General features: G+C 47.0%; 1 protein-coding gene and 1 long non-coding RNA gene across 10 annotated transcripts in view; one reads left to right on the top strand and one right to left on the bottom strand.

Moving 5' to 3' along the window:
* Nucleotides 1-17,206, bottom strand: part of LOC129552814 (uncharacterized) — a 43,633-nt gene extending 26,427 nt beyond the window's left edge. For 3 of the 5 annotated variants that reach the window (XR_016037101.1, XR_016037102.1, XR_016037103.1), the window contains exons 1-2: nt 16,975-17,206; nt 13,463-13,641 (exon numbers count right to left, since the gene is read on the bottom strand). This is a non-coding gene — a long non-coding RNA (uncharacterized LOC129552814). The remainder of the gene's footprint in view (nt 1-13,462; nt 13,642-16,974) is intronic. The other 2 variants (XR_008685327.2, XR_008685328.2) reach the window with 2 other exon arrangements.
* Nucleotides 17,207-17,304: 98 nt separating this feature from the next.
* The window catches only part of LMBR1 (limb development membrane protein 1), a 145,363-nt gene continuing 136,715 nt past the window's right edge, over nt 17,305-25,952 (top strand). For all 5 annotated transcript variants that reach the window (XM_088834787.1, XM_055421640.2, XM_055421643.2 and 2 more), the window contains exon 1: nt 17,305-17,599. In XM_088834787.1, the coding sequence (XP_088690913.1) occupies nt 17,524-17,599 (76 nt within the window). In that variant the 5' untranslated portion in view covers nt 17,305-17,523. The remainder of the gene's footprint in view (nt 17,600-25,952) is intronic.

Here is a 25,952-nt window from a genome sequence, read left to right as displayed (position 1 = left end):
CTTAGACTTGCCGTCCTCACACTTCCCTCTAGTTCCCCTTATTGTCGTTCAGTCACGAAGTCGTGTCTGGCTCTTTGTCACACCACGGACTGAGCACGCCAAGCTTCCCTATCCACCATCTCCTGGAGTTTGCTTGGATTCATGTTCATCGAGTCGCTGATGCCACCCAGCCATCTCATCCTGTCGCCCCTTCTCCTCCTGCCCTCAGACTTTCCCAGCATCGGGGTCTTTTCCAGTGAGTCGGCTCTTCACATCAGGTGGCCAAATTACTGGAGCTTCAGCTTCAGCATCAGTCCTTCCAGTGAATACTCAGGGTTGACTTCCTTTAGGATTGACTGGTTTGATCTTCTGGCAGTCCAAGGGACTTTCAAGAGTCTTTTCCACAATTTGAAACCATAAATTCTTCAGCATTCAACTTTCTTTATGGTCTAACTCTCACATCTGTACATGGAAAAACCATAGCTTTGACTATATGGACATTTGTCGGCAAGTGATGTCTCTGCTTTTTAGTATGCCATCTAGGTTTGTCATAGCTTTTCTTCTAAGGAGCAAGTGTCTTTTAATTTCACGGCTGCAGTCACCATCCGCAGTGATTTGGGAACCTAAGAAAAAATCTGCCAATGTTTCCACTTTTCCCCCTTCTATTTGCCGTGAAGTGATGGGACTGGATGCCATGATCTTAGTTTTTTGAATGTTGAATTTTAAGCCAGCTTTTTCAATCTCCTCTTTCACTTTTGTCAAGAGGCTCTTTAGTTCCTCTTTGCTTTCTGCCATTAGCATGGTGTCATCTGCATATCTGAGGTTCTTGATATTTCTCCCAGCAATCTTGATTCCAGCTTGTGCTTCATCCAGCCTGGCATTTTGCATAATGTACTCTGCACAGAAGTTAAATAAGTAGGGTGACAATATACAGCCTTGACGTACTCCTTTCTCAATTTTGAATCAGTCCATTGTTCCATGTCTGGTTCTAACTATTGCTTCTTGATCTGCACACAGGTTTCTCAGGAGACAGGTGGTCTGGTATTCCTATCTATTTAAGAATTTTCCACAGTTTACTGTGGTCCACACAGCCAAGGGCTTTAGCATAGTCAGTGAAGCAGAAGTTTTTTTTGGAATTCCCTTGCTTTTTCTATGATCAATGAAAGTGAAAGTTGCTGAGTCGTGTCTGACTCCTTGTGACCCCATGGACTCAGTCCATGGAATTCTCCAGGCCAGAATACTGCAGTGAGTAGCCGTTCCCTTCCCCAAGGGATCAAAATCCAGGTCTCCTGCATTGTGGCCGGATTTTTTACCGACTAAGCCACCAGGGAAGCCCTATGATCCAATGGATGTTGGCAATTTGCTCTCTGCTTCCTCTGTCTTTTCTGAATCCAGTTTGTAAATCAAGAAGTTCTCTGTTCACATACTGCTGAAGCCTAACTTGAAGGATTTTGAGCACCACCTTGCTAGCGTGTGAGATGAGCACAATTGTGCGGTCGTTTGAGCACTGCATTTCCTTGGGCTTGGAATGAAAACATGGTAGTTTGAACATTCTTTGGCATTGCATTTTCTTGGGCTTGGAATGAAAACTGACCTTTTCCAGTCCTGCGGCCACTGCTGACTTTTCAAAATTTGCTGGCATATTGAGTGCAGCACTTTAATGGCATCATCTTTTATGATTTTAAATAGTTCATCTGGAATTACATCACCTCCACTTTATTTGCTCGTAGTAATGCTTCCTAAGGCCCACTTGACTTCACACTCAAGGATGTCTGGGTCTAGGTGAGTGACCACACCATCATCATTATCTGGGTCATGAAGATCTTTTTTGTATAATTCTTCTGTTTATTCTTGCCACCTCTTCTTAATATCTTTTGTTAGGTCCATACCATTTCTGTCCTTTACTGTGCCCATCTTTGCATGAAATGTTCCGTTGGTATCTCTAAAGTTCTTGAGGATATCTCTAGTCTTTCCCATTCCATTCTTTCCCTCTATCTCTTAGCATTGATCACTTAGGAAGGCTTTCTAATCTCTCCTTGGTATTCTCTGGAACTCTGCATTCAGATCGGTATATCTTTCCTTTTCTTTTTTTGCCTTTCCTGTCTCTTTTCTCAGCTACTTGTTAGGCCTCCTCTGAAAACCACTTTGCCTTCTTGCATTTCTTTTGCTTGGGGATGGTTTTGGTTACCGCTTCCTGTATACCCTTTTCTTCATTAAAAAGCAATTTAAGCAATTCTTTAGAAAGCGATTTAAAAGCTTTGTGTAAAGTGTTGAAAGTTCAGCATCCATTTTCCAAAGCTCTCACTGCCCTTTCTGAGAGCAGTTTATGAGCTGGTTCTGCAACAAGAACATTTTCTCAACCAGGCCACTTCCTTGCTGTCACCTGTGCCGAGGTCGGAAAAGACCCGTGCAGACAGGGCTTTGGGGGAGTGGGGGCCTTCTCTCTGTTCTTGGCTGGCGGACGTTTCCCGGGGCTGGAGCTGCTCCCCCGTAAGGCGGTCTGCGGTGGGCCCAGGACACGTGCCCCGCCTCTGTGCGCCCTGTCCCCTCCTTGATCGCTGGCCTGGGGCACCACGTCTTCTTCCCCTGCTACATCGTTCCTGCCATTCAACGTGCTCCTGGGTGGGAAAGCTCCCCTCCTCCCGATCAGAGGTACAGCGCTGTTGTGTGTACACTGCCAGGGACAAACTTTAAAGACATCTGTGCAAGCCTCTTCTTGTCGTGGAATTGTCGGAGGGTTACTGTGGGGAGGCTGGGCCTGCGGGTACTCACCAAGGAAAGCCAATAGCCTATGGAGAAGGGAGGGGGGATAAAGGGCAATTCTGGGCACACAGGGATTATTCAGGCCTCTTCTCTCCTCTCTGCTGCTAGCAGACTCTTGCTCATCTCTTTATTTATACCGCAGTGAGAGTTAAGAGAGGGATGGGTGAAATCCACATGGCTTATCTAAGACAGAGACTTGTTAAAATCAGAAGCTGACACCAAAAGCTGAAGAGGACATGGAGGAGAGTGCTATTTTTAGCCGTGGATTTAAATTCCCATGATTCCCTGCAATTTTCCCCCAGCTAATTCCCATCCACACCCCTTTGTTTCCTCTGATTAATCCTTGTCAGTCTCAGCTCTTACGGAACTATAGCCAGACGATTTCTTGGCAAGTTAAAGCTACTTTCAACCATGTAAGGGCTTCCCTGGTGGCTCAGAGGTTAAAGCGTCTGCCTGCAATGCGGGAGACCTGGGTTTGATCCCTGGCTTGGGAAGATGCCCTGGAGAAGGAAATGGCAACCCACTCCAATACTCTTGCCTTGAGAATCCCATGGAGGGAGGAGCCTGGTAGGCTACAGTCCATGGGGTCACAAAGAGTCAGACACGACTGAGCGACTTCACTCACTCAACCATGTAAAGCATCCTTTCAGGGACGTCCCTGGCCGTCCAGTAGTCAGGATTCTGTGCTTCCACTGCCAGGGTGTGGGGTCAATCCCTGGTCAAGGAATTAGGATCCTGCATGCCTTGTGGCATGGCTGAAAATTATTAAGATTTTAAAAAAGCATTCTTTAGTCTTTAGTCTCCTACACAAGTTACAAGTTTGCCATAACTTTTGTAGAAGTTTGTGACCGTTTCATAAATACATAGCCCATCTGTAAACGTCAGCGCAATCCACACTGAGACCCTGGCTTTTCAGATGAGGGTGAGGATGGCGACAGCGCACTGTTACAGCGTCCTTGCCCTTCATGGAGGTGTCATGAAGTCAGAATAACCACAGCAGGAAAGCACCTTAGTCATTTGGGAAGCCCATTTCCATTTATAGGTAAGAGAAAAGGCAGAGCTGGGAAGTAACCTGCCCAAGGTCCTGAAACTGACATGTGCTGGAGTTGACACTCAAACCCAGGACTGTGGGATCTGAGACCACATTCCCATCCCATCTGACACCTGATGATGTCGACAAGACAGACACAGAGGGAGAGCCACATGAGGGCATGAGGAGGAGGCCGGCCATGGGAGCAGCGACCCCGTCCGCACTTTCACCTCAGACTTCCAGCCGCCAGAATTGTGAGAAGATAAACCCCTATTGTCTAAGCTGCCCAGCCTGGGTACTTATTATGGTGGCCCAGGGAACTGAACAGACTCAGACCAGTACCTGTCCCCTCTCTGCACCTGTGTAACAGGAGGGAAAGGGGCAGGGCACAGCTTTTGAAAGAATGACATAGCCCAAGGACACAACATAAACCAATTAGAATCAAATGGGACTGAGATGGTAGACAACACTAGACCTTGATCCTCAATCAGCAAGTGAAATGACACATCCAGAGGTGCCATGACAGTTCCAGTTCATTTCAGTCGCTCAGTCGTGTCCGACTCTTTGCAACCCCATGAAAGCAGCACGCCAGGCTTTCCTGTCCATTACCAACTCCCAGAGCTTGCTCAAACTCAAGTCCATTGAGTCGGTGATGCCATCCAACCATCTCATCCTCTGTCATCCCCTTTTCCTGCATTTCTTTCCCAGCATCAGGGTATTTTCTAAGGAGTCCGTTCTTCGCATCAGGGGGCCAAAGCATTGGAGTTTCAGCTTCAGCATCAGTCCTTCCAGTGAATATTCAGGACTGATTTCTTTCCTTTAGGATTGACTTGTTAGATCTCCTTGCAGTACAAGGGACTCTCAAGAGTCTTCTCCAACACAACAGTTCAAAAGCATAATTTCTTCAGCTCTCAGTTTTCTTTATAGACCAACTCTCACATCCATACATGAATACTGGAAAAACCATATCTTTGACGAGATGGACCTTTGTTGGCAAAGTAATGTCTCTACTTTTTAATATTCTGTCTAGGTTGGTCATAGCTTTTCTTCCAAGGAGCAAGCATCTTTTAATTTCATGGCTGAACTCACCATCTGCAGTGATTTTGGAGCCCCCCAAAATAGTCTGTCACTGTTTCCACTGTTTCCCCATGTATTTGCCATTCCAAAATCACTGCAGATGCTGATTGCAGCCATGAAATTAAAAGACGCTTGCTCCTTGGAAGGAAAGTTATGACCAACCTTGATAGTACATTAAAAAGCAGAGACATTACTTTGCCAACCAAGGTCTGTCTAGTCAAGGCAATGGTTTTTTCCCATGGTCATGTATGGATGTGAGAGTTGGACTGTGAAGAAGGCTGATCGCCGAAGAATTGATGCTTTTGAACTGTGGTGCTGGAGAAGACTCTTGAGAGTCCCTTGGACTGCAAGGAGATCCAACCAGTCCATTCTAAAGGAGATCAGTCCTGGGTGTTCATTGGAAGGACTGATGCTAAAGCTGAAACTGCAATACTTTGGCCACCTCATGCGACGAGTTGACTCACTGGAAAAGACTCTGATGCTGGGAAAGGTTGGGGGCGGGAGGAGAAGGGGAAGACCGAGAATGAGATGGCTGGATGGCATCACCGACTCTGTGGACATGAGTTTGAGTGTACTCCGGGAGTTGGTGATGGACAGGGAGGCCTGGTGTGCTGTGATTCATGGGGTCGTGGAGAGTCGGACACGACTGAGCGACTGAACTGAACTGAACTGATGGTGCTGGATGCCATGATCTTAGTTTTCTGAATGTTGAGCTTTAAGCTGGCTTTTTCACTCTCTTCTTTCACTTTCATCAAGAGGCTCTTTAGTTCTTCTTCACTTTCTGCCATAAGTGTGGTGTCATCTGCATATCTGAGGTTGTTGATATTTCTCCTGGCAGTCTTGATTCCAGCTTGTGCTTCATCCAGTGCCGGGAGCCAGCGAGGGAAATCCTACCCGTGGCAAAGGTCAACTGGGGAAGAGGCCTGACGGGCAAAGGCTGATCAGGACTCGAGGAACCCCCTGGACTTACCTGGGCTTCTAAGACCCACTCGAGGGGGTGCCCTGGTGGGGTGCCTCCAGTGATTCGAGAGGGCGCCTGCGGCCTACGTAAACAGAGCAAACCCCGTGCTGGGGTTTTATTGGTTTCCAGCTAAACCAAGGAATCATCAGCCCCTGTCTCTCTTTCTCTCTCTCTCTCTCTCTCTCTCGCTGACGCCGACGCCGTTCATCCCGAGGATACCCTGGGCCATATCGAGGCTGGTCCCCGATAATCCAGCCCGGCATTTTGCATGATGTCCTCTGCATATAAGTTAAATAAGCAGGGTGACAATATACAGCCTTGATGTGCTGCTTTCCCAATTTGGAACCAGTCTGTTGTTTCATGTCTAGTTCTAACTGTTGCTTCTTGACCTGCATACATATTTCTCAGGAGGCAGGTCAGGTGGTCTGGTATTCCCATCTCTTTCAGAATTTTCCAGTTTGTTGTGATCCACACAGTCAAAGGCTTTGGCATAGTCAATAAAGCAGAAGTTTTTCTGGAATTCTCTTGCTTTTTCAATGATCCAACGGATGTTGGCAATTTGATCTTTGATTCCTCTGCCTTTTCTAAATCCAGCTTGACCATCTGGAAGGTTCACATATTGTTGAAGCCTGGCTAGGAGAATTTTGAGCATTACTTTGCTAGCGTGTGACATGAGTGCAATTGAGTAGTAGTTGGAACATTCTTTGGCATTGCCTTTCTTTGGGATTGGAATGAAAACTGACCTTTTCCAGTCCTATGGTCACTGCTGAGTTTTCCAAATTTGCTGGCATATTGAGTGCAGCACTTTAACAGCATCAGCTTTTAGGATTTGAAATAGTTCAAATGGAATTCTATCACCTCCACTAGCTTTGTTCATAGTGATGCTTCCTAAAGCTCACTTGACTTCGCATTCCAGGATGTCTGGCTCTAGGTGAGTGATCACACCATTGCGGTTATCTGGGTCATGAACATCTTTTTTGTACAGTTCTTCTGTGTATTCTTGCCACCTTTTCTTAATATCTTCTGCTTCTGTTACGTCCATATCATTTCTGTCCTTTATTGTACCCATCTTTGCATGAAATGTTCCCTTGGTATCTCTAACTTTCTTGAAGAGATTGCTAGTCTTTCCCATTCTATTATTTTCTTCTATTTCTTTGCACTGATTACTGAGAAAGGCTTTCTTACCTCTCCTTGCTATTCTTTGGAACTCTGCATGCAGATGCTTATATCTTTCCTTTTCTCCTTTGATTTTCGCTTCTCTTTTCTCAGCTATTTGTAAGGCATCCTCAGACAACCATTTTGCCTTTTTGCATGTCTTTTTCTTGGGGATGATCTTGATCACTGCCTCCTGTACAATGTCATGAAGCTCCATCCACAGTTCTTCAGGCACTCTATCAGATCTAATCCCTTGAATCTATTTGTCACTTCCACTGTATAATCATAAGTGATTTGATTTAGGTCATGACTGAGCGACTGAACTGAACTGAAACTGAACTGAACTGAATGGTCTAGTGGTTTTCCCTACTTTCTTCAATTTAAGTCTGAATTTGGTAATAAGGAGTTCATGATCTGAGCCACAGTCAGCTCCTGGTCTTGTTTTTCCTGACTGTATAGAGCTTCTCCATGTTTGCAGTAAAGAATATACTCAATTTGATTTCAGTATTGACATCTGGTGAAGTCCATGTGTACAGTCTTGTGTTTTGGAAGAACACACTGCTATGTCTTGTGTTTTGGAAGAACACACTGCTATGACCAGTGTGTTCTCTTGGCAGAACTCTGTTAGCCTTTGACCTGCTTCATTTTGTATTCCAAGGCCAACTTTGCCTGTTACTCCAGGTATCTCTTGACTTCCTACTTTTGCTTTCCAGTCCCCTATAATGAAAAGGACATCTTTTTTGGGTGTTAGTTCTAGAAGGTCTTGTAGGTCTTCATAGAACCGTTCAACTTCAGCTTCTTCAGCATTACTGGTTGGGGCACAGACTTGGATTACTGTGATATTGAATGGTTTGCCTTGGAAATGAACAGAGATCATTCTGTCATTTTTGAGATTGCATCCAAGTTCTGCATTTTGGACTCTTTTGTTGACTATGATGGCTACTCCATTTCTTCTAAGGGATTCTTGCCCAAAGTAGTGGATATAATGGTCATCTGTCAGATGACAGTTCCAAGGCACTGTTAAAAGACCAAGGAGTAGACAGTGGCCCAAATTCTGGAAGCCACTCCTTCCCCAAAATGGTAGGAATAATCTCTCCACTCGTTAGCACATGAAACTACCCAGCCTGTAAAAGCCGACCGCGCCAAACTCCAGGGCTGCGCTCACCCTCTGCGGTGGCCTGCACTCTGTCTGTGGAGTGTACTTCTCTGAGTCTGAGTAAACCCACTTCTTACCTATCACTCTGTCTCTCACTGAATTCTTTCTCTGATGAGACATTAAGAACCTGAGCTTCGTTAGGTCCTGAAACCAGGTACCACGGCTTTTTGCTGGGTTTGAGTTCCAGCCACGTGGGTTCACGTCCCAAGCAAGGTTTTGGCTGGGTGTGAGTCCCAGCCACATGGGTTCAAGTCCCAATCTGAGGTGAATGGTTTCACCTGGACTTGCACACTGCCCTCCTGCATTAGGGAAGAATGGCTTCATTTTGCCCCTTAAAACACCAGTAAGTAAACAAACTGCGGGTGTTTATTTGGCCTACAGTAATAGGTGTTTCTCAACATTTATGTGCTTTCACAGATTCAGGATTGTTTTTCTGTTTCTCCCTCAGGAGACCCCTCGGTCCAGTGCTCCAAACACTTGAGATGACCCCCATCAGCAAGTCTCGCTCAGTTTCCATGAAAGGATGACCACTCTGACCATCTGTTGTTTGACTTCAGCCCACAATATGGAAAATCTTCATTTTAGGCTCTTTCTAAAATCTTTGCTGGCTTCACTGGTGTGCTGTAACTAATAACCAGTTTGACAAGGGGGCAGGAAAGGCTCTGGTTTGCAGCATTTCCTGGTTTCCATGGTGTAAGTTTCCTGGTTTCCACTGGCTCCTGGCACGGCCGATCTCAGCTACCAGTGAGAGGTCACCGCATAAGGAGCAGCACATCGTTGTAAAGACGATATAAGTAGACTCAAGGAAAGCATAATAAAGTAATTAGGACATGATGGATTTTCAGTAGCTTTTACCTTTTGAAATATCATTTAATTAAGTGTAAGTTTATATAGGGCTTCCCTGGTGACTCAGCAGTAAAGAATTCGCCTGCCAAGCAGGAGACCCAGGTTTGATCCCTGGATCTGGAAGATCCCCTGAAGGAGGACATGGCAGCCCACTGCAGGACTCTTGCTTGGAGAATTCCATGGACAGAGGAGACTGGTGGGCTACAGTTAATGGGGTCACAAAAGAGTCAGACATGACTTATCGACTAAACAACATCAAAGTTTATATAATTTAGTTTTAAATAATGTTGTGTTTAATAACTACGAAATTCCTAAAAATAAACAACCGGCTTTCACAAACCAGTGCTGGGGGTCTCCAGCAAACCACTGGATGGTCATCACCTACCAAAATTCAGAAGTCCATTCATTTCTTTACAATTTAGATTTTATACTTAGATCACACTGGGCCATTAGAGAACTCTGTTTTTGGACCATATAATTCCTTTTGGCTGAACAATATTCAAAGCCCCTTCCTATGTCAGGGGACTTCCCCTCCCTATGAAGCAGGGACCCCTCCCATGAGAGAAAGGGAAAACATCTCTCCCTTTCTTTGCCGCTCAGATGTGTGCTGATGACCCAGGCTCTGCCAGTTTGCCAGGGTCCGGAGAGGAAAGGTCTTAGAAGTGACTTAGGAGAAGCCTTAGAAGGCAGGGAAAGGCTAGTTCTGCCTCCATTTTGGGTTTCCCTGGTGGCTCAGACAGTAAGGAATCTACCTGCACTGCAGGAGACACGGGTTTGATCCTGGGTCAGGAAGATCCCCTGGAGAAAGGAATGGCAACCCACTCCAGTATTCTTAGCTGAAGAATTTCATGGACAGAGGAAACTGGTGGGTTACAGGCCACGGAGCTGAAAAGTCAGATACAACCGAGCAACAACAATGGCGTCCCTGTTGGAACTGTTGCTTTGACTTGCTTTTCTTTGCTGTTGCTGTTATAATCGTACATAATGCCCCGCTCAGAGAATCCCGCCCCTCCGCCCAACTAACTGTTAAACTAAAGTGCCTTTCTTCAGAAACTTCTCCACCTGTGGATGGCAGGAAGAAAGAAATTAACACATCTCCTGCCTGAGGCTTGACACTCTAGGAGATATTTGCAAGATTCAGTTCAGTCCAGTTCAGTTCAGTCGCTCAGTCGTGTCCGACTCTTTGCGATCCCATGAATCACAGCACGCCAGGCCTCCCTGTCCATCACCAACTCCCGGAGTTCACTCAAACTCATGTCCATCGAGTCGGTGATGCCATCCAGCCATCTCATTCTCTGTCGTCCCCGTCTCCTCCCGCCCCAAACCTTTCCCAGCATCAGAGTCTTATCAACTCGTCGCATGAGGTGGCCAAAGTATTGCAGTTTCAGCTTTAGCATCAGTCCTTCCAACGAACACCCAGGATTGATCTCCTTTAGAATGGACTGGTTGGATCTCCTTGCAGTCCAAGGGACTCTCAAGAGTCTTCTCCAACACCACAGTTCAAGAGCATCAATTCTTCGGCGATCAGCTTTCTTCACAGTCCAACTCTCACATCCATATATGACCACGGGTAAAACCATAGCCTTGACTAGATGGACCTTGCAAGATTAATGGCCTTTTTTGGGCTTCCTTGGTGACTCAGACAGTAAGAGATCCATCTGCAGTGCAGGAGACCTGGATTCAACCCCTGGGTGGGGAAGATCCCCTGGAGAAGGAAATGGCTACCCACTCCAGTATTCTTGCCTAAAAAATCCCATGGAGAGAGGAGCCTGGTGGGCTACAGTCCATAGGGTCGCAAAGAGTTGGATACAACCGAGTGACTAACAATGACATTTTTGTTTCCTCACCTCCCTCACCTCTGATCTATAAAAGAACCTGACAACCAGACCCCCATAAGATGGCTATTTTGAGACACAGACTCATGTCTAATGTCACAGACTGGTGGTCTTCTCGGCCGCCTTGCCTCTCAGATTCCTAGGGTTTTGTTGTGTGGGAGCAGAGTGAGCTTGCACTTGTAGCAGTTTCAGGGAGCTTCTCTGGCAGTCCAGTGGTTAAGATTCTTTGCTTCCAATGCAGGGGGCATGGGTTTGGTTCCTGTTTGCAGAATTAAGATCCCACATGTTGCATGACTCGGTCAAACTAAAAAAAAAAGTGACTACCATCAAGTAAGTTGTGGATATGCTATGTTTATACTTGGAAATGGTGCACTGGTATCTTCAAGGGACCAGCTCTTGACTGGGGCATCATTCCTTCAAGTGTGGTTCTCTGATCCTCCTGGAGATTTTGAAAGCGACCTGGTCTTCTTTCTCTTCCTTATTAAAAAAATAAACTTTAAAATTCAATTTACAGCAAAGTTGCAAAGATGGCAAGTCCCCGAGTCCCCATATCCAGGCTCCCTTGCTGTCTTCCTCTTAGCACAGTGCGTTTATCACCACTGAACCAGTGTTGATACACTGTCAACCTGAGCCTCCCTTGGGCTGGGACACTTTCCCAGACTGCCCTTGTTTTTGATGACCTTGACGGCTTTGGGGTGTATTGGTCTGGTGTTTTGTAGAATACAGGTCAATTTGGGTTGGTCTGATGTTCTTCTCATGGTTGGAGTGAGGGTGTGCATTGGGGAGGAAGGCCTCACGGGTGAACGGCCATTCTCGTTACCCACATCAAGGGGGCATGCTGCCAGCATGACTCACCCCTGCTGGTACTCACACTGACCCCCAGGTTTCTCCTCTGCAGTTACTTGACTTTTCCTCCTTCTGTCTGGGTTTTGGAAGCAGGTCAATAAATTTAGTGACACTTAGGGGTGGGGAGGTAAGCTCCACTTCTGGAAGGGAAGAATTTAACAAAGTTAACATTTGTTTTTATCAGTATTGACTCATGAATATTTATTTTATACTTTGATTCTAACCCAATACTTTGCTATTTATTTTTATGTTCAAATTATTTTTGCTTTAACTCTCAGGTTGGTGCCTGTGTCCCTGTCACACCCCCATACTTTTATTGTTTTGATCAACGTTTGTTTTTTGGCTGTGTCCTGCAGCTTGTGGGATCTTAGTTCCCCGACCAGGGATCGAACCCAGGACCCTGGCAGTGAGAGCATGGAGTCTTGGCCACTGGACGGTCAGGGAGCTCCCTGATTGCTTTCTTCTCTTCTGGCTTGTCTTGTATATTTCTTGCCTCAGCCCTAGAATCAACCATTTCCCCAAGGAACTTGGCTTTTTATAAGAGAATGGAAGTGGGAACCATATTGTGGCCATCTGTCTATCTATGTATCCACCCATTTGGCCTATCCGTCTATCTATCCATCATGTCTGTCTGTCTATCCATCGTATCTGTCCATCTATCTGTCTATCTGTCCATTGTGTCTATCAGTCTATCTATATTGTCGAGCCATCTGCCTATCCTTCTATCTATATGTCTATCGATCTATCCATCCATCTGTCCTGTCTGTCTGTCTAGCGTGTCTGTCTCTCTGCATCTCCTCTTGGCTCTTCTCCTCTGGAGAGCCCTGAGCACTACACCACCACTGCAGCTCTGGGCAGAGGGAGCCTGGACGGACCGGTAGGTTTCAGCACGTACTCAGGCACACGTAAGGGTGGGAAAACTTCGGGGGAAGGGGAGATGAGTGGTTAGGGCAGAATCTCCAACAGAGGGGCCTAGAAGTTCTCCTCTGTCACCCACGATGAACTCAGGCTGTGGTTTTATTGCATGGCAAGGGGCAACTGTGAAAGTGAAAGTCACTCACTCGTGTCTGACTCTTTGTGACTCCATGGACTGTATAGTTCAGGAATAGTCCAGCAGCACAGGGGCAATTGTGCTGTGTGAAGGACTAGGAGTTAGTGATCAGACGGAGCTGGGTTCGAACGTGGACTGTGTGAACAGGTCAGGTCACTGACCCTCCTCTTAGGGTCTTCAGTGGTAAAACAGAGCCAACAGTGCCTGCCTCACAGGGCTGCTGTGATGGTTAAGTTACACAACGCACGTGAGACGCCAGGGGTGTAGTGGTTATTCTACAAAAGCTAGTTCCCACCCCATCTCTCTCTCTCTGTTACCCCCGCCCCCGTCACCTCTCTCTTTCTCTCCCATGCACTCGTTTAGTTCTTCATCTAAGAAAGATTTACTGAGCTCCTGATATTTGCCAGGAACTGTGCTTGGTGTTGGAAAACAGCGAACCAGACAAATTAGACTGGACAGAAAACGAGCCCACACATAAACAATAGTCCTGCTTAGAGGGCAGGAGAACACGGTGACGTGAGCAAGCCTCTGGGTTGGCTTGTGTTGATAACATTCGCGCTGCAATCTTAAGTGACGAGGGCACAGTCATGATCCACAGGAACTATGTTCTGGACAAAGGCAGTGCGGGCGTGGTAGGGGCTGCGGAGGTGGGTGGGGTGGGTTCTGGGGTCCCTAGAGGTCTCAGTGAGGGATTAGTGTTTGATTCTAAGTGATCTGGAAGCTGGGGGAGAGTTTTGTGTTCAGTGCTGATGTAGAGACTCACCCGTATTGTTGCTTGCAGCTGTGGTTTGAGGATTTTTCAGGCCAGGGTAAAATTCCATTTCATGAACATGTCACAGTTTGTTTGTGTTTTTCCCTGGGGATAGACAGCTGGCTTGCTAGTAGATTTTTGCTTGTTTATCTCTCCACTGTGAGTGCTTGGATAAGGGAAAGAAAGAAGCCCTATAAGAGAGGTGGGAAGGAACTCTGGTTACACACGAACGTTACTTGGCTGGATTCTGTATGGGGCATAAAGACAAAAAAACAACAACAACTGGTCTCTATGTCGTTATGTCTTAGAAATTTGATCTCATTGTGATCAAGTTAGAATCAAAGCACCATCCCAGATCTTGGCAGGGTCAAAGACCCGACATGATAGTGAAACCAGAGTACACAGCAAGGAGCAGTATTCTCATCTGTGGACACCTAAGTCATCATGGCAAACACACTGGCAACGACCATACAGTTATCTACATAGGTACAGATATCTGAAGACTTAACTGAAGTTTGAAGAAGCCTTTGGGAAATTTCTCAGGGTAACCAACCTATCGGCTAATAAACACTTGTGAAGCGTCTATGTTTGTCAAAGCATTCTAATAGATATTGGGCTTCCCTGGTGGCTCAACTGATAAAGAATCTCCCTGCAACATGGGAGACCTGGGTTCAATCCTTGGGTCAGGAAGATCCCCTGGAGAAGGGAACTAGAGAATTCCATGGACTGTATAGCCCATGGGATTGCAAGGAGTTGGACATGACTTTCACTTTCACTTCTTTTCTAAGAATTTTGTAGGAAGTACACAGAAGTTTACAGAGTGCAGGAAGAGATACTCCAGACCTTACAGAGCTTGTACTCTGAGTGTGGGAGGACACAGATATGTGAAATGCTGAGATGAAATACAAGGACATGTGTGCCAAGTGTCAGATGAATGCTGTGTGCCCTCGGTTCTCTTGGACTCTAAGCTCCCCCAGAGCAGAGACTGAAGCCGTCTTCTTTCCATTGTCTGTTCGTGTGTTTGAACAAATGAGTGAGTAAAGACACTGGAAGTGCCCAGTAAAGACTTCGTCGGGAAGGAAGGTCTTAGTGTGGGCAGTAAAGAGTGGCAGCTCTGAATCCGAAGAGGAGGAAAGAGGGCATGGGAGTGGTGAATGTTCCAGGCGCTGGCCATGGGAAGACCCAGGGGGTTGGTGAGAGGAGGATGCCAGGCTGCAGGAAAGGGCTCTTTAGGCAAAGAAGTGGGGAGGACTTGGACGGGCAGGATGGGGTCCCAAAGTCAAGGTCTTGAGCGCTGGTGAAGGAGTTTGATTTTTGTTCTACAGTTAATGAGAACACTGTATTGTAGTGCTTCCAGCAGAGGCAAAAAACTGTGTTTGGGGGCTTCCTATTTTAGGGGGATACAGAAAAGTGAGTGTCAGCTGGGGTGACAGAGCTAGCTGGGCGGGACGAGAGTGCACAGTGGCAGTTGGAGGGTGCCCAGGGGCTGTCAGAAGGGGCAAGCCCAAACACACAAACACTTCTCAAGAGCATCCTATTTTCTGATGTCCCCTTGGCCAAGGCAAGTCACATGTTCAGACCCAGATTTAAGGGGTGGAAAATAGGCTCTGCTCCTTGCTAGGAGGAGGGGAAAGACACAAGGCAAAGGGGTGAGAGTAGAGAGAAGAGCTTGTGGCCATTTTTGAGGTCTACTCCCCTGGGCTCAGTGTTATAAGTACCAAAGGCAAGGAAACAACTCAGATCAAATGTAAGTGAACCTCTGCAGACAGCTGCATAAAAGGAAATTAAAAGGTCTAGATGGTTGGAGTGTTGAAAGGTCAGAAATGCCACATGTATTAACTTTCTGGAATATGTATCTAAACGTCACACATCTTAAATCGGATCTCATTAATCTCTGCTTTGGAGAGGTTACTCCAGAAATTATCCAGGTCATTTCAGGCAGGTATTTAACTCAGCTCTCAGAAGCTGGGTGTTCAGAAAAACAGATACTTCTTTGTCTTTCCCTGGTTCTTTAGGGCACTGAGACTTATTCAAAATAAAGATGAGCACAGGATTTAACTAGTTGGAAGTAGTTCCTGGTTTCTTATAAGCCTATGGCAGTAGCAGTACTGGCTCAGGACAAGTTTCATGCTCTCCAAGTCCTCACCACCATTTTCTGGCATGAGGCATTCTATGCACAGTATCTGGAGGCCTTTGAAGCTTTTCAGGGACCATAAAATAGAGCTGGAGTCACGAAAAAAATTTTAATTAAAAATCACAAAAAGATACTTCAAAATAAATTTACATCATAAAAATAATTTGCAAGCAATCTGTAGATTGTCTCATTTCCTAAGAATTCTTAGAGATGCCCAAAGCTCACAGTCAACAGCAATTTAAGTGGCTTTCTTATAGTCCCCAAATCTAAAAGGAAATGAAATACTCCTTTGAAGTCATCTTTATTGCAAAACAACAACAAAAAGGTATTTAATGCAGAATGGGGGTAAACTACAGTAAGGCCCCTGCATCTGAACCTTCAAGTTGAGAACTTTCAAAATGCGAACCTGTGTTCACATGTCCAGTCATGTAAGTTGGTTCATATGTCTGGCCTACACTGTTCCTTGTGTGCATCCTGTACAAGTAGCTGTGCTTTTGTGTACTTTACTATACAGAATTGTGTAGAGAACAGTGGCACAGAATGTTTGTTTCAAGCGCAGGACCTTCGGAAGCAAGTGTAAAAGCAGTGGTTGTTGTGTGTTAGTGACTCAGTCGTGTCTGACTCTTTGTGACCCCATGGGCAGAGCTCGCCAGGCTCCTCTGTCCATTGGATTCTCTAGGCCAGAATACTGGAGCGGGTAAACATTCCCTTCTCCAGGGGATCCTCCCAAACCGGGGATCGAACCTGGGTCTCCTGCTTTGCAGGCTGATTTCTTACTGTCTGAGCCACCAGGGCAGCCCCAAAGCAGTGATATACAGCCGACTGTGTTAGCGGGACACGTAGGGTAACTCTGTTGGACTTAGGGACTGTGCACTGGGAGGAGAACTTTTGTAGGAGACTGACACCGCCCAGGGAACTGGCGGGGCCGGTGCTGGTGAGGGGAGTGGACTGCAGCTGCCACACAGGACTACAGATGATTGGCTTCCCTGGCGGCTCAAACGGTAAAGAATCCGCCTGCAATGCAGGAGACCCGGGTTCGATCCCTGGGTCGGGAAGATCCCCTGGAGTAGGGCATGGCAACCCACTCCAGTATTGTTACCTGGAGAATCCCATGGAGAGAGGGGCCTGGTGGGCTACAGTCCGTGGGGTCACAGAGAGTCGGACACGACTGAGCGGTTTAACTTTACCTCTGTTTGGAACCCTTGCGGGTCCGCAAACTAACTGCTGGGTGGAGGGCCTCTGGGAGCCCGAGAACACCCCCGCCCTCCGACCCCGCAAGGGCCGCACACGCAGGGCTACCTACGTCTTCCCGGTGGAGAGGTCCAAGGCCAGCGGCGGCCCGACCGCCGGTCAGATCCAGCGGGGCCAGGTTTCCGACCCTTTTACTTACTTGGGCGGAGTGACGGTTCCCGCCGGAGACCTCGCAGCGGACCCCGCCCAGTGAACTGGCGGGGCCGGTGCTGGTGAGGGGAGCGGACGGCAGCGGCCACACAGGGGCGTCCCCGGCGCGCCGCCCGCCCGCAGTAGCTCGCGCTCACGCGAGACCCGGCCCCGACAGCTGACTCCTCGCGGGACTCTGGGCTGGAGTTTGCGGGCTCCCGCGAGGGGCGTGCCCCAAGCCCCACCCTCCAGGTCCCGCCCCCGGCCCCGCCCCTCGGGCCCTCGGCGCGCTCCTCTGACGCGCGGCGCCTTCCTCTGACGTCACGCCCCGCCCCCCGCCCCGCCCCGGCCCGCGAGGCGCCCGCCCTCGGCAGACCGAGCGGCTTCTCCTCAGGCGGCGGTTGGGACGGCGGCTGTGGCAGCAGCCGGGGCTGTGGGCACCGGCCGTGTAGCGGCCGACTGTCCGTCCACTCCCGTCCCGGGCGGCGGGGCGGCCGTGCAGCCCCGCGAGCCGGTAGGCGATGGTGCGGCGGCGCGCGCGGGCGGCGAGGCGGCGGGCATGAAGGAAGATGGAAGGGCAGGACGAGGTGTCGGCGCGGGAGCAGCACTTCCACAGCCAAGTGCGGGAGTCCACGGTGAGCGCCCTCCGCCCCGCCGCGCTCCCCTCCGGCCGCCCGCTCCTCCCTCAGGCTGCCCGCGGCGCGCCGCTCCCCGGGCTCCGTGCCCCCCGCGCCCGCCTGCTCGCCGTCCCGGCGCGTTTCCGTCTAGTCACCTGTCCGCGCCCGGGAGTGCTTCGGTGCCACCTGCGTCCTGCTCGCCCCCGGCTCGTCCTGGGCCGCTCACCCTCCCGGCGGTGGACCACGGTCCCGCAGCCCATCCCGCAGCCGTGGCCCGCACCCCCGTAACCCGCTCCCCCGTGGTCCGGCTCCCCCGTGACCCGCACCCCCGTGGTCCGGCTCCCCCGTGACCCGCACCCCCGTGACCCGCACCCCCGTGACCCGCACCCCCGTGGTCCAGCTCCCCCGTGGCCCGCTCCCCCGTGGCCCGGCTCCCCCGTGACCCGCACCCCGTGGCCCGCACCCCCGTGGCCCGCTCCCCCGTGGCCCGCCTCCCCCGTGGCCAGCCTCCCGCGTGACCTGCACCCCCGTGACCCGGCTCCCCCGTGGCCCGCACCCCCGTGACCCGCACCCCTGTGACCCGGCTCCCCCGTGGCCCGCCTCCCCCGTGGCCCGCACCCCCGTGGCCCGCACCCCCGTGGCACGGCTCCCCCGTGGCCCGCACCCCCGTGGCGCGGCTCCCCCGTGGCCCGCACCCCCGTGACCCGGCTCTCCCGTGGCCCGCACCCCCCGTGACCCGCATTCCTGTGGCCTGCCTCCCCCATGGCCCAGCTCCCGCGTGGATACACGGTAGGCAAGTGTGCAGGCGGGTATCCAGCAGGACCTGGGTGGGCCTCACAGGCGCCGGGCAAAGGCCGACGAGCTTGGTCCTAGCCCTGCCAGGAGCGAACCTCCGCAGCCTGGCTGGGACCCTCTTGGTTATTAGCACACACCTTTCCGAAACCTGGCCTTTGGGTGTGAAGACCCAAGGTCGATGGGATTGAGGGCCCTGAGCAGAAGTCCTTTGTGCTCTGGAAGCAGCATCTGAAGGGAGTCATCCGTTGTTGGTCCCCTGTCCTTCTGTGCTGCTGCCAGAGGTCGGGAAGCAGGCTTGGCCTTAGCAACCTACTTGGATGTTTTCACCTTTTCCTGATGGCACTGGAGCACGTTATGGTTGTCTGTATTTGTGTTTTCATAACAATGTAAAATATGTAAATTTGGGGTATTTGTGTTTATCTCTTCCTTCTTCTAACTACCTTCTCTCAAACTCAGTCAGTCTCTTGGTTTTAGGTGGAAAATGCTGGTTGAGAATTGCCTAGTTTGTGTAGTTACTGATCTAGAAAATTGAGAACACCCTGCCAAGTCATACCTTGGAATAAAGAAATATAAGATCTGAACTGGTGGACTCTGATACAGCATATTTAGTTTAAATCTGTGACTTGAAGCTGAAATAAACAGAAGTACATAATCATCCATGCCCAGCTTGAAGCACTTTAAACACACTGTTGTCCTGAACACAGACTGAGAAACAGTATGGCTAGCATCGCAGAGGCCCATCCCGTTTCCTTGTCTGGTTCCTCTCTGTTCCACCAAGAGGAACCACTGTCCTGACTTTAACAGATGAGCTTAGTTTTGAACTTACCTATATGAAACCTTATGGTATGCACTGTCCTGTGTCTGATTTCTTTCACTCATCAGTGTTTGTGAAATTCCTCTATGTTGTATGTGATTGTAATTCACCCATAATGCTGTGGTTGTGTGACTCTGGCACAGTTTATTTTTATTTTGCTGTTCGTGGACGCTTCAGTCGTTTTCAGGTTCTGTTTACCAGTATTCAGGTACATGTTTGGTGAATGTGTGTGTGCATTTGTTAGGTCTGCGCTTAAGAATGGAACCTCTGGGTTATAGGTTGCGGGTTTGCTCATCTTTAGTAGATACTTTGAGGTAGTTTGCCAAAGTGGGTTGTACCAATTTACACTCCCACTGGCACTGTAGAAGAGGTGTGATTTGCTTCTCATCTGTACAAATGCCTAGTATTAAAAAAAAAATTAACCATTCGGTTAAGTGTCATGGTATTTATTGCACAAAAGGTTTTATTTGCATTTCCCTGATGATAAGAATTTGAGCATCTTTTCGTATTTTTTGGCCATTTGGAAATCTTTTGTGAAGAGTCTTCAGCTCTTTCCCCCATTTTTAAACTTGTTTATGTTTTTAATAGTGATTGCAAGGGTTCTTTGTGTTTTCTGGATATGATCTTTTAGTCGTATATATGTATATATGTGTGTATGTATATAGTAAGTCTTTTTTTCATTCAGTGGATTCCTTTTCACTTAATGGTATCTTATGAGCAGAAATTCTTAATATAGTTCACTTTATCATTTTTTCTTTTATGACTAGTGATTTTTTTATGTCCTGTTTAAAAAAATCTTTGGTTACTCCAAGGTTATGAAGATGTTCTGTCGTGCTTTTCTCTAAATGCTTTATTGAGTTACTCCTCCTATCATCTGGCCACCTGATGCGAAGAGATGATTCATTGTAGGGAACCCTGATGCTGGGAAAAATTTAAAGCTAAAGAAGAAGGGGGCAGCAGAGGATGAGATGATTGGATGGCATCACTGACTCAAGGGACATGAGTTTGAGTGAAGGACGGGAGCCTGGCGTGCTGCAGTCCCATCATGGGGTTTCAAAGAGTAGAACATGACTTAGCGACTGAACAGCTACCTCCTATTTAAACCTACAGTTCATCTGGAATTTATATTTTGTGTATGTTATAAAGTAGGAGTTGTAATTTTTTTTTTTCTCACTTGGATGTCTGATCGCTTCAGCAGTACTTATGACCTTAGTCACAAACTGAAAGTGAAAATCACTCAGTCGTGTCCAGCTGTTTTCGACCCCATGGACTGTAGCCTGACAGGCTCCTTTGTCCATAGAGTTCTCCAGGCAGGAATACTGCAGTGGGTTGCCATTTTCTTCTCCAGGGGATCTTCCCAACCCAGGGACTGAACCTAGGTCTCCTGCATTGCAGGCAGATTCTTTATCATCTGAGTCACCAGGGAAGCCTAATCACAAATTAAGTAACTGTATATTTGTGGGATTTAATTGAGACTCTGTGCAGTTCCATTGGTCTATTTTGGCTGTATTTTAGATTAATAAGTATTCTTTTATTTGGATTGAGAAAAGTACCCATATTTTGGTAGCCAGGAGCTTTATTTTTTTTGTCCACTATCCTAGAAACAACTCAGTTTTGGACCTGATTCTAGAATTCCTTAGTTCTGCTCCTCCTCATCCCTACCTCTCCTGGCCCAGCACCCTTGGATGGTAGATATGCTCTGTTGCTGCAGAACCAGTGCCGACAGTGACCAAGCTTAGTGAATTTCCAGTCTTTGGCTTTCCTTCCTCGAAGTATTCATGTTTAGAGTGAGTATAAATGCTTGATTTTCTCCAGGACTTGTCACCAATTCTTTTTTCATTTATGTTTAAAAGTAGGTTTGCTTCTGAAGTCTGTGAATTTGTTTCTGTTTTGTAGGTAAGTTCATTTGTGTCTTTTTTAAAAAGATTCCGCATATAAATGAAATATATTTTTCTTTCTCCTTCTGATTTCAATTAGTGTGATAATCTCTAGGTCCCTCTGTGTTGCTGCATATGGCATCATTCATTCTTTTTTATGGCTGAGTAGTGTTCCACTGTATAATGTACCACATTTTCTTTATTCATTCCCCTGTTGATGGACATCTAGGTTCCTTCCATATCTTTGCTATTGCAAGTAGTTCTGCAGTGAACGTTGGGGATCATGTATCTTTTCAAACTGATTTTCTTTGGATATATGCCTAGACATGGGATTGCTGGATCATATAGTACTGTTATGTTTAGTTTTTTAAGGGACCTCCATACTATTCTTCATAGTGGTCACACCAGTTTGCATATCTACCAACAGTGTAGGAGGGTTCCCTTTTCTCCGCACCTTCTCCGGCATTTATTGTTTGCAGATTTTCTGATGAGGGTCATTCTGACCAGTGTGACGTGGTGCCTAAATGTAGTTTTGATGTGCATTTCTCTAATAATCAGTGATATCGAGCATCTTATAATGTGCTTTTTGGCCATCTGTATGTCTTCTTGGGAGAAATGTCTATTTAGATCTTTTGCCCATCTTTTGGTGGAGAAGGCAATGGCAAACCATTCCAGTACTCTTGCCTAGAAAATCCCATGGATGGAGGAGCCTGGTAGGCTGCAGTCCGTGGGGTCGCTAAGGGTCGGACACGACTGAGCGACTTTACTTTCACTTTTCACTTTCCCACATTGGAGAAGGAAATGGCAACCCACTCCAGTGTTCTTGCCTGGAGAATCCCAGGGACGGGGGAGCCTGGTGAGCTTCCGTCTGTGGGGTCACACAGAGTCGGACGCGACTAAAGTGACTTAGCAGCAGCAGCAGCCCATCTTTTGGAGGAGGAAATGGCAACCCACTCCAGTATTCTTGCCTGGAGAATCCCACGTATAGATTAGCCTGACAGGCTACAGTCCATAGGGTTGCAAAGAGTCAGGCATGACTGAGCGACTGAGCACACCCATTTGTAGACTGGGTTGTTTGCTCTTTTGATATAGAGCTCCATGATTTCTTTGTATATTTTGGAGGTTAATCCCTGTCTGTTGCCTTATTTGCAGGCATTTTCTCCCATTCTGTGGGTTATCTTTTCATTTTGTTTATGGTTTCCTTTGCTGTGTAAAAGCTTTTAAGTTTATTTAAGTCTCATTTGTTTATTTTTATTACTCTCGGAGGTGGATACAAAAAGATATTGCTGCGATTTATATCAGAGAGTGTTCTGCTTATGTTTTCTTTTAATAGTTTTATAGTATCAGCCTTATTATGTATAGCCCTTTAATCCGTTTTGAGTTTATTTTGTGTATGGTGTTAGAGAATGGTCTGATTTCGTTCTTTTACATGTAGCTGTCCAGTTTTCCCAGCAGCACTTATTGAAAAGATTGTCTTTTCTTAATTTTAGATTCTTGCCTCTTTTGTTGTAGATTAACTAGATAGCATATTAAAAAGCAGAGACATTACTTTGCCAACAAAGGTCTGTCTAGTCAAGGCTATGGTTTTTCCCGTGGTCATGTATGGATGTGAGAGTTGGACTGTGAAGAAAGCTGATCACCGAAGAATTGATGCTTTTGAACTGTTGTGCTGGAGAAGACTCTTGAGAGTCCCTTGGACTGCAAGGAGATCCAACCAGTCCATTCTAGAGGAGATCAATCCTGGGTGTTCATTGGAAGGACTGATGCTAAAACTGAAACTGCAATACTTTGGCCACCTCATGTGACGAGTTGACTCACTGGAAAAGACTCTGATGCTGGGAGGGATTGGGGGCAGGAGGAGACGGGGACGACAGAGAATGAGATGGCTGGGTGGCATCACCGACTCGATGGACATGAGTTTGAGTGAACTCCGGGAGTTGGTGATGGACAGGGAGGCCTGGTGTGCTGTGATTCATGGGGTCGCGAAGAGTCGGACACGACTGAGCGACTGAACTGAACTGAACTGACCATAGATGCATAAATTTATTTACGGGCCTTCTATCCTGTTCCATTGATCTATAGTTCTGTTTTTTGTGCCAGTACCATATTGTTTTGATTCCTGTAGCTTTGTAGTATAATTTGAAGTCAAGGAGTCTGATTGCTCCAGCTCCATTTTTCTTTCTCAAGAATGCTTTGGCTATTTGGGGGTCTTTTGTGTTAGCATACGAATTAAAAACTTTTTTGTTCTAGTTCTTTGAAAAACGAAATTGGTAATTTGATAGGGATTGCATTGAATCTGTAGATTGCCTTGGGTAGAGTAGTCATTTTGACAGTATTGATTCTTCCAATTTAAGAACATGGTACATCTTTCCATCTGTGTCATCTTTGACTTCTTTCATCAGTGTGTTATAGTTTTCAGAGTACAGGTGTTTTGCCTCCTTCAGTTCAGTTGAGTCGCTCAGTCGTGTCCGACTCTTCGCGACCCCATGAATCACAGCACACCAGGCCTCCCTGTCCATCACCAACTCCCAGAGTTCACTCAAACTCATGTCCATCGAGTCGGTGATGCCACCCAGCCATCTCATTCTCGGTCGTCCCCGTCTCCTCCTGCCCCCAATCCCTCCCAGCTTCAGAGTCTTTTCCAGTGAGTCAACTCGTCGCATGAGGTGGCCAAAGTATTGCAGTTTCAGTTTTAGCATCAGTCCTTCCAGTGAACACCCAGGATTGATCTCCTTTAGAATGGACTGGTTGGATCTCCTTGCAGTCCAAGGGACTCTCAAGAGTCTTCTCCAGCACCACAGTTCAAAAGCATCAATTCTTCGGCGATCAGCTTTCTTCACAGTCCAACTCTCACATCCATACATGACCACGGGAAAAACCATAGCCTTGACTAGACGGACCTTTGTTGGCAAAGTAATGTCTCTGCTTTTTAATATGCTATCTAGGTTGGTCATAACTTTCCTTCCAAGCAGTAAGCGTCTTTTAACTTCATGGCTGCAATCAGCATCTGCAGTGATTTTGGAGCCCCCAAAAATAAAGTCTGACACTGTTTCCCCATCTATTTCCCATGAAGTGATGGGACCAGATGCCATAATCTTTGTTTTCTGTTTGCCTCCTTAGGTAGGTTTATTCCCAAGTGTTTAATTCTTGTTTCTATCTTTTGTTGTTATTGTATAGGAATGCAAGAGATTTCTGTGTATTAACTGGAAATATAGTAATATAGCTTTTGTTACCTGAACATTATTGACTGGAGATGTATTGATAGGTTTTTAGAGCGTGAAACAATTAACATCGGAGAAGGAATAGGCTACCCACTCCAGGATTCTGGCCTGGAGATTTCCACGGACTGTGTAGTGTATGGGGTCACAAAGAGTCGGACACGAATGAGTGACTTTCACACACACACACACACACAATTAACATCACCGTACAAAGTTGCTGAAGCTTAAAATTGATCAAGGGTTCATTATACAAGTTAATGATTGTCATTATCATTCACGTTTTGCTTTCTTGGGTTTTTGTTCCAACCTTGTGTTTATTATGAATGTAAAATGTTCAAAAATGATGCACTGCAGAATTTTGAGTGAAGAATTTTTCAGTGAATTTTATGGAGATACTTTCTCTGATTGTTCAAGCAATATATATATACCAGTGCTTCAGAAGATGATCATTCTTCAGAGTTTAGTTCTAATTCAGACGATGTGAATATTGGATGAACAAAAAGACAGAAAACCTTAGTGATTGATTCTGATACAGAAAGTGGAAGTGAAATTCATGATAATGGCGAAAATGAGCCTTTGCTTCTACAGAATTGTGAATTAAAGGCAACATTTCATGAAGGTGAGAAGACTTTACAGGTGTGTCAGGTGTAACTATTGAATGTAGTAACCTGCAAAGTGTTAGTGAAATAACAGAATTTTTGACTGGCCAAAAGAAAAATTGCCGGCCACAAGCGTTCAGTTCAGTTCAGTTCAGTTCAGTCGCTCAGTCGTGTCCGACTCTCCGCGACCCCATGAATCACAGCACGCCAGGCCTCCCTGTCCATCACCAACTCCCGGAGTACACTCAAACTCATGTCCACAGAGTCGGTGATGCCATCCAGCCATCTCATTCTCCGTCGTCCCCTTCCCCTCCCGCCCCCAACCTTTCCCAGCATCAGAGTCTTTTCCAGTGAGTCAACTCGTCGCATGAGGTGGCCAAAGTATTGCAGTTTCAGCTTTAGCATCAGTCCCTCCAATGAACATCCAGGATTGATCTCCTTTAGAATGGACTGGTTGGATCTCCTTGCAGTATAAGGGACTCTCAAGAGTCTTCTCCAACACCACAGTTCAAAAGCATCGATTCTTTGGCGATCAGCCTTCTTCACAGTCCAACTCTCACAACCATACATGACCACGGGAAAAACCATTGCCTTGACTAGACGGACCTTGGTTGGCAAAGTAATGTCTCTGCTTTTTAATATACTATCAAGGTTGGTCATAACTTTCCTTCCAAGGAGCAAGCGTCTTTTAATTTCATGGCTGCAATCAGCATCTGCAGTGATTTTGGAGCCCCAAAAAACAAAGTCTGACACTGTTTCCACTGTTTTTCCATCTATTTCCCATGAAGTGATGGGACCAGATGCCATGATCTTTGTTTTCTGAATGTTGAGCTTCAAACCAACCTTTTCACTCTCCTCTTTCACTTTCATCAAGAGGCGTTTGAGTTCCTCTTCACTTTCTGCCATAAGGGTAGTGTCATCTGCATATCTGAGGTTATTGATATTTCTCCCAGCAATCTTGACTCCAGCTTGTGCTTCTTCCAGCCCAGCGTTCCTCATGATGTACTCTGCATATAAGTTAAATAAGCAAGGTGACAATATACAACCTTGACGTACACCTTTTCC

Source organism: Moschus berezovskii, chromosome 3 (genome assembly GCF_049115385.1).
Source record: "Moschus berezovskii isolate FMDL1 chromosome 3, NW_MosBer_1.0, whole genome shotgun sequence".
Taxonomy (NCBI): domain Eukaryota; kingdom Metazoa; phylum Chordata; class Mammalia; order Artiodactyla; family Moschidae; genus Moschus; species Moschus berezovskii.
The sequence above is the reverse complement of the archived record's forward strand: the minus strand, read 5'-3'. Positions and strand labels throughout refer to the sequence as shown.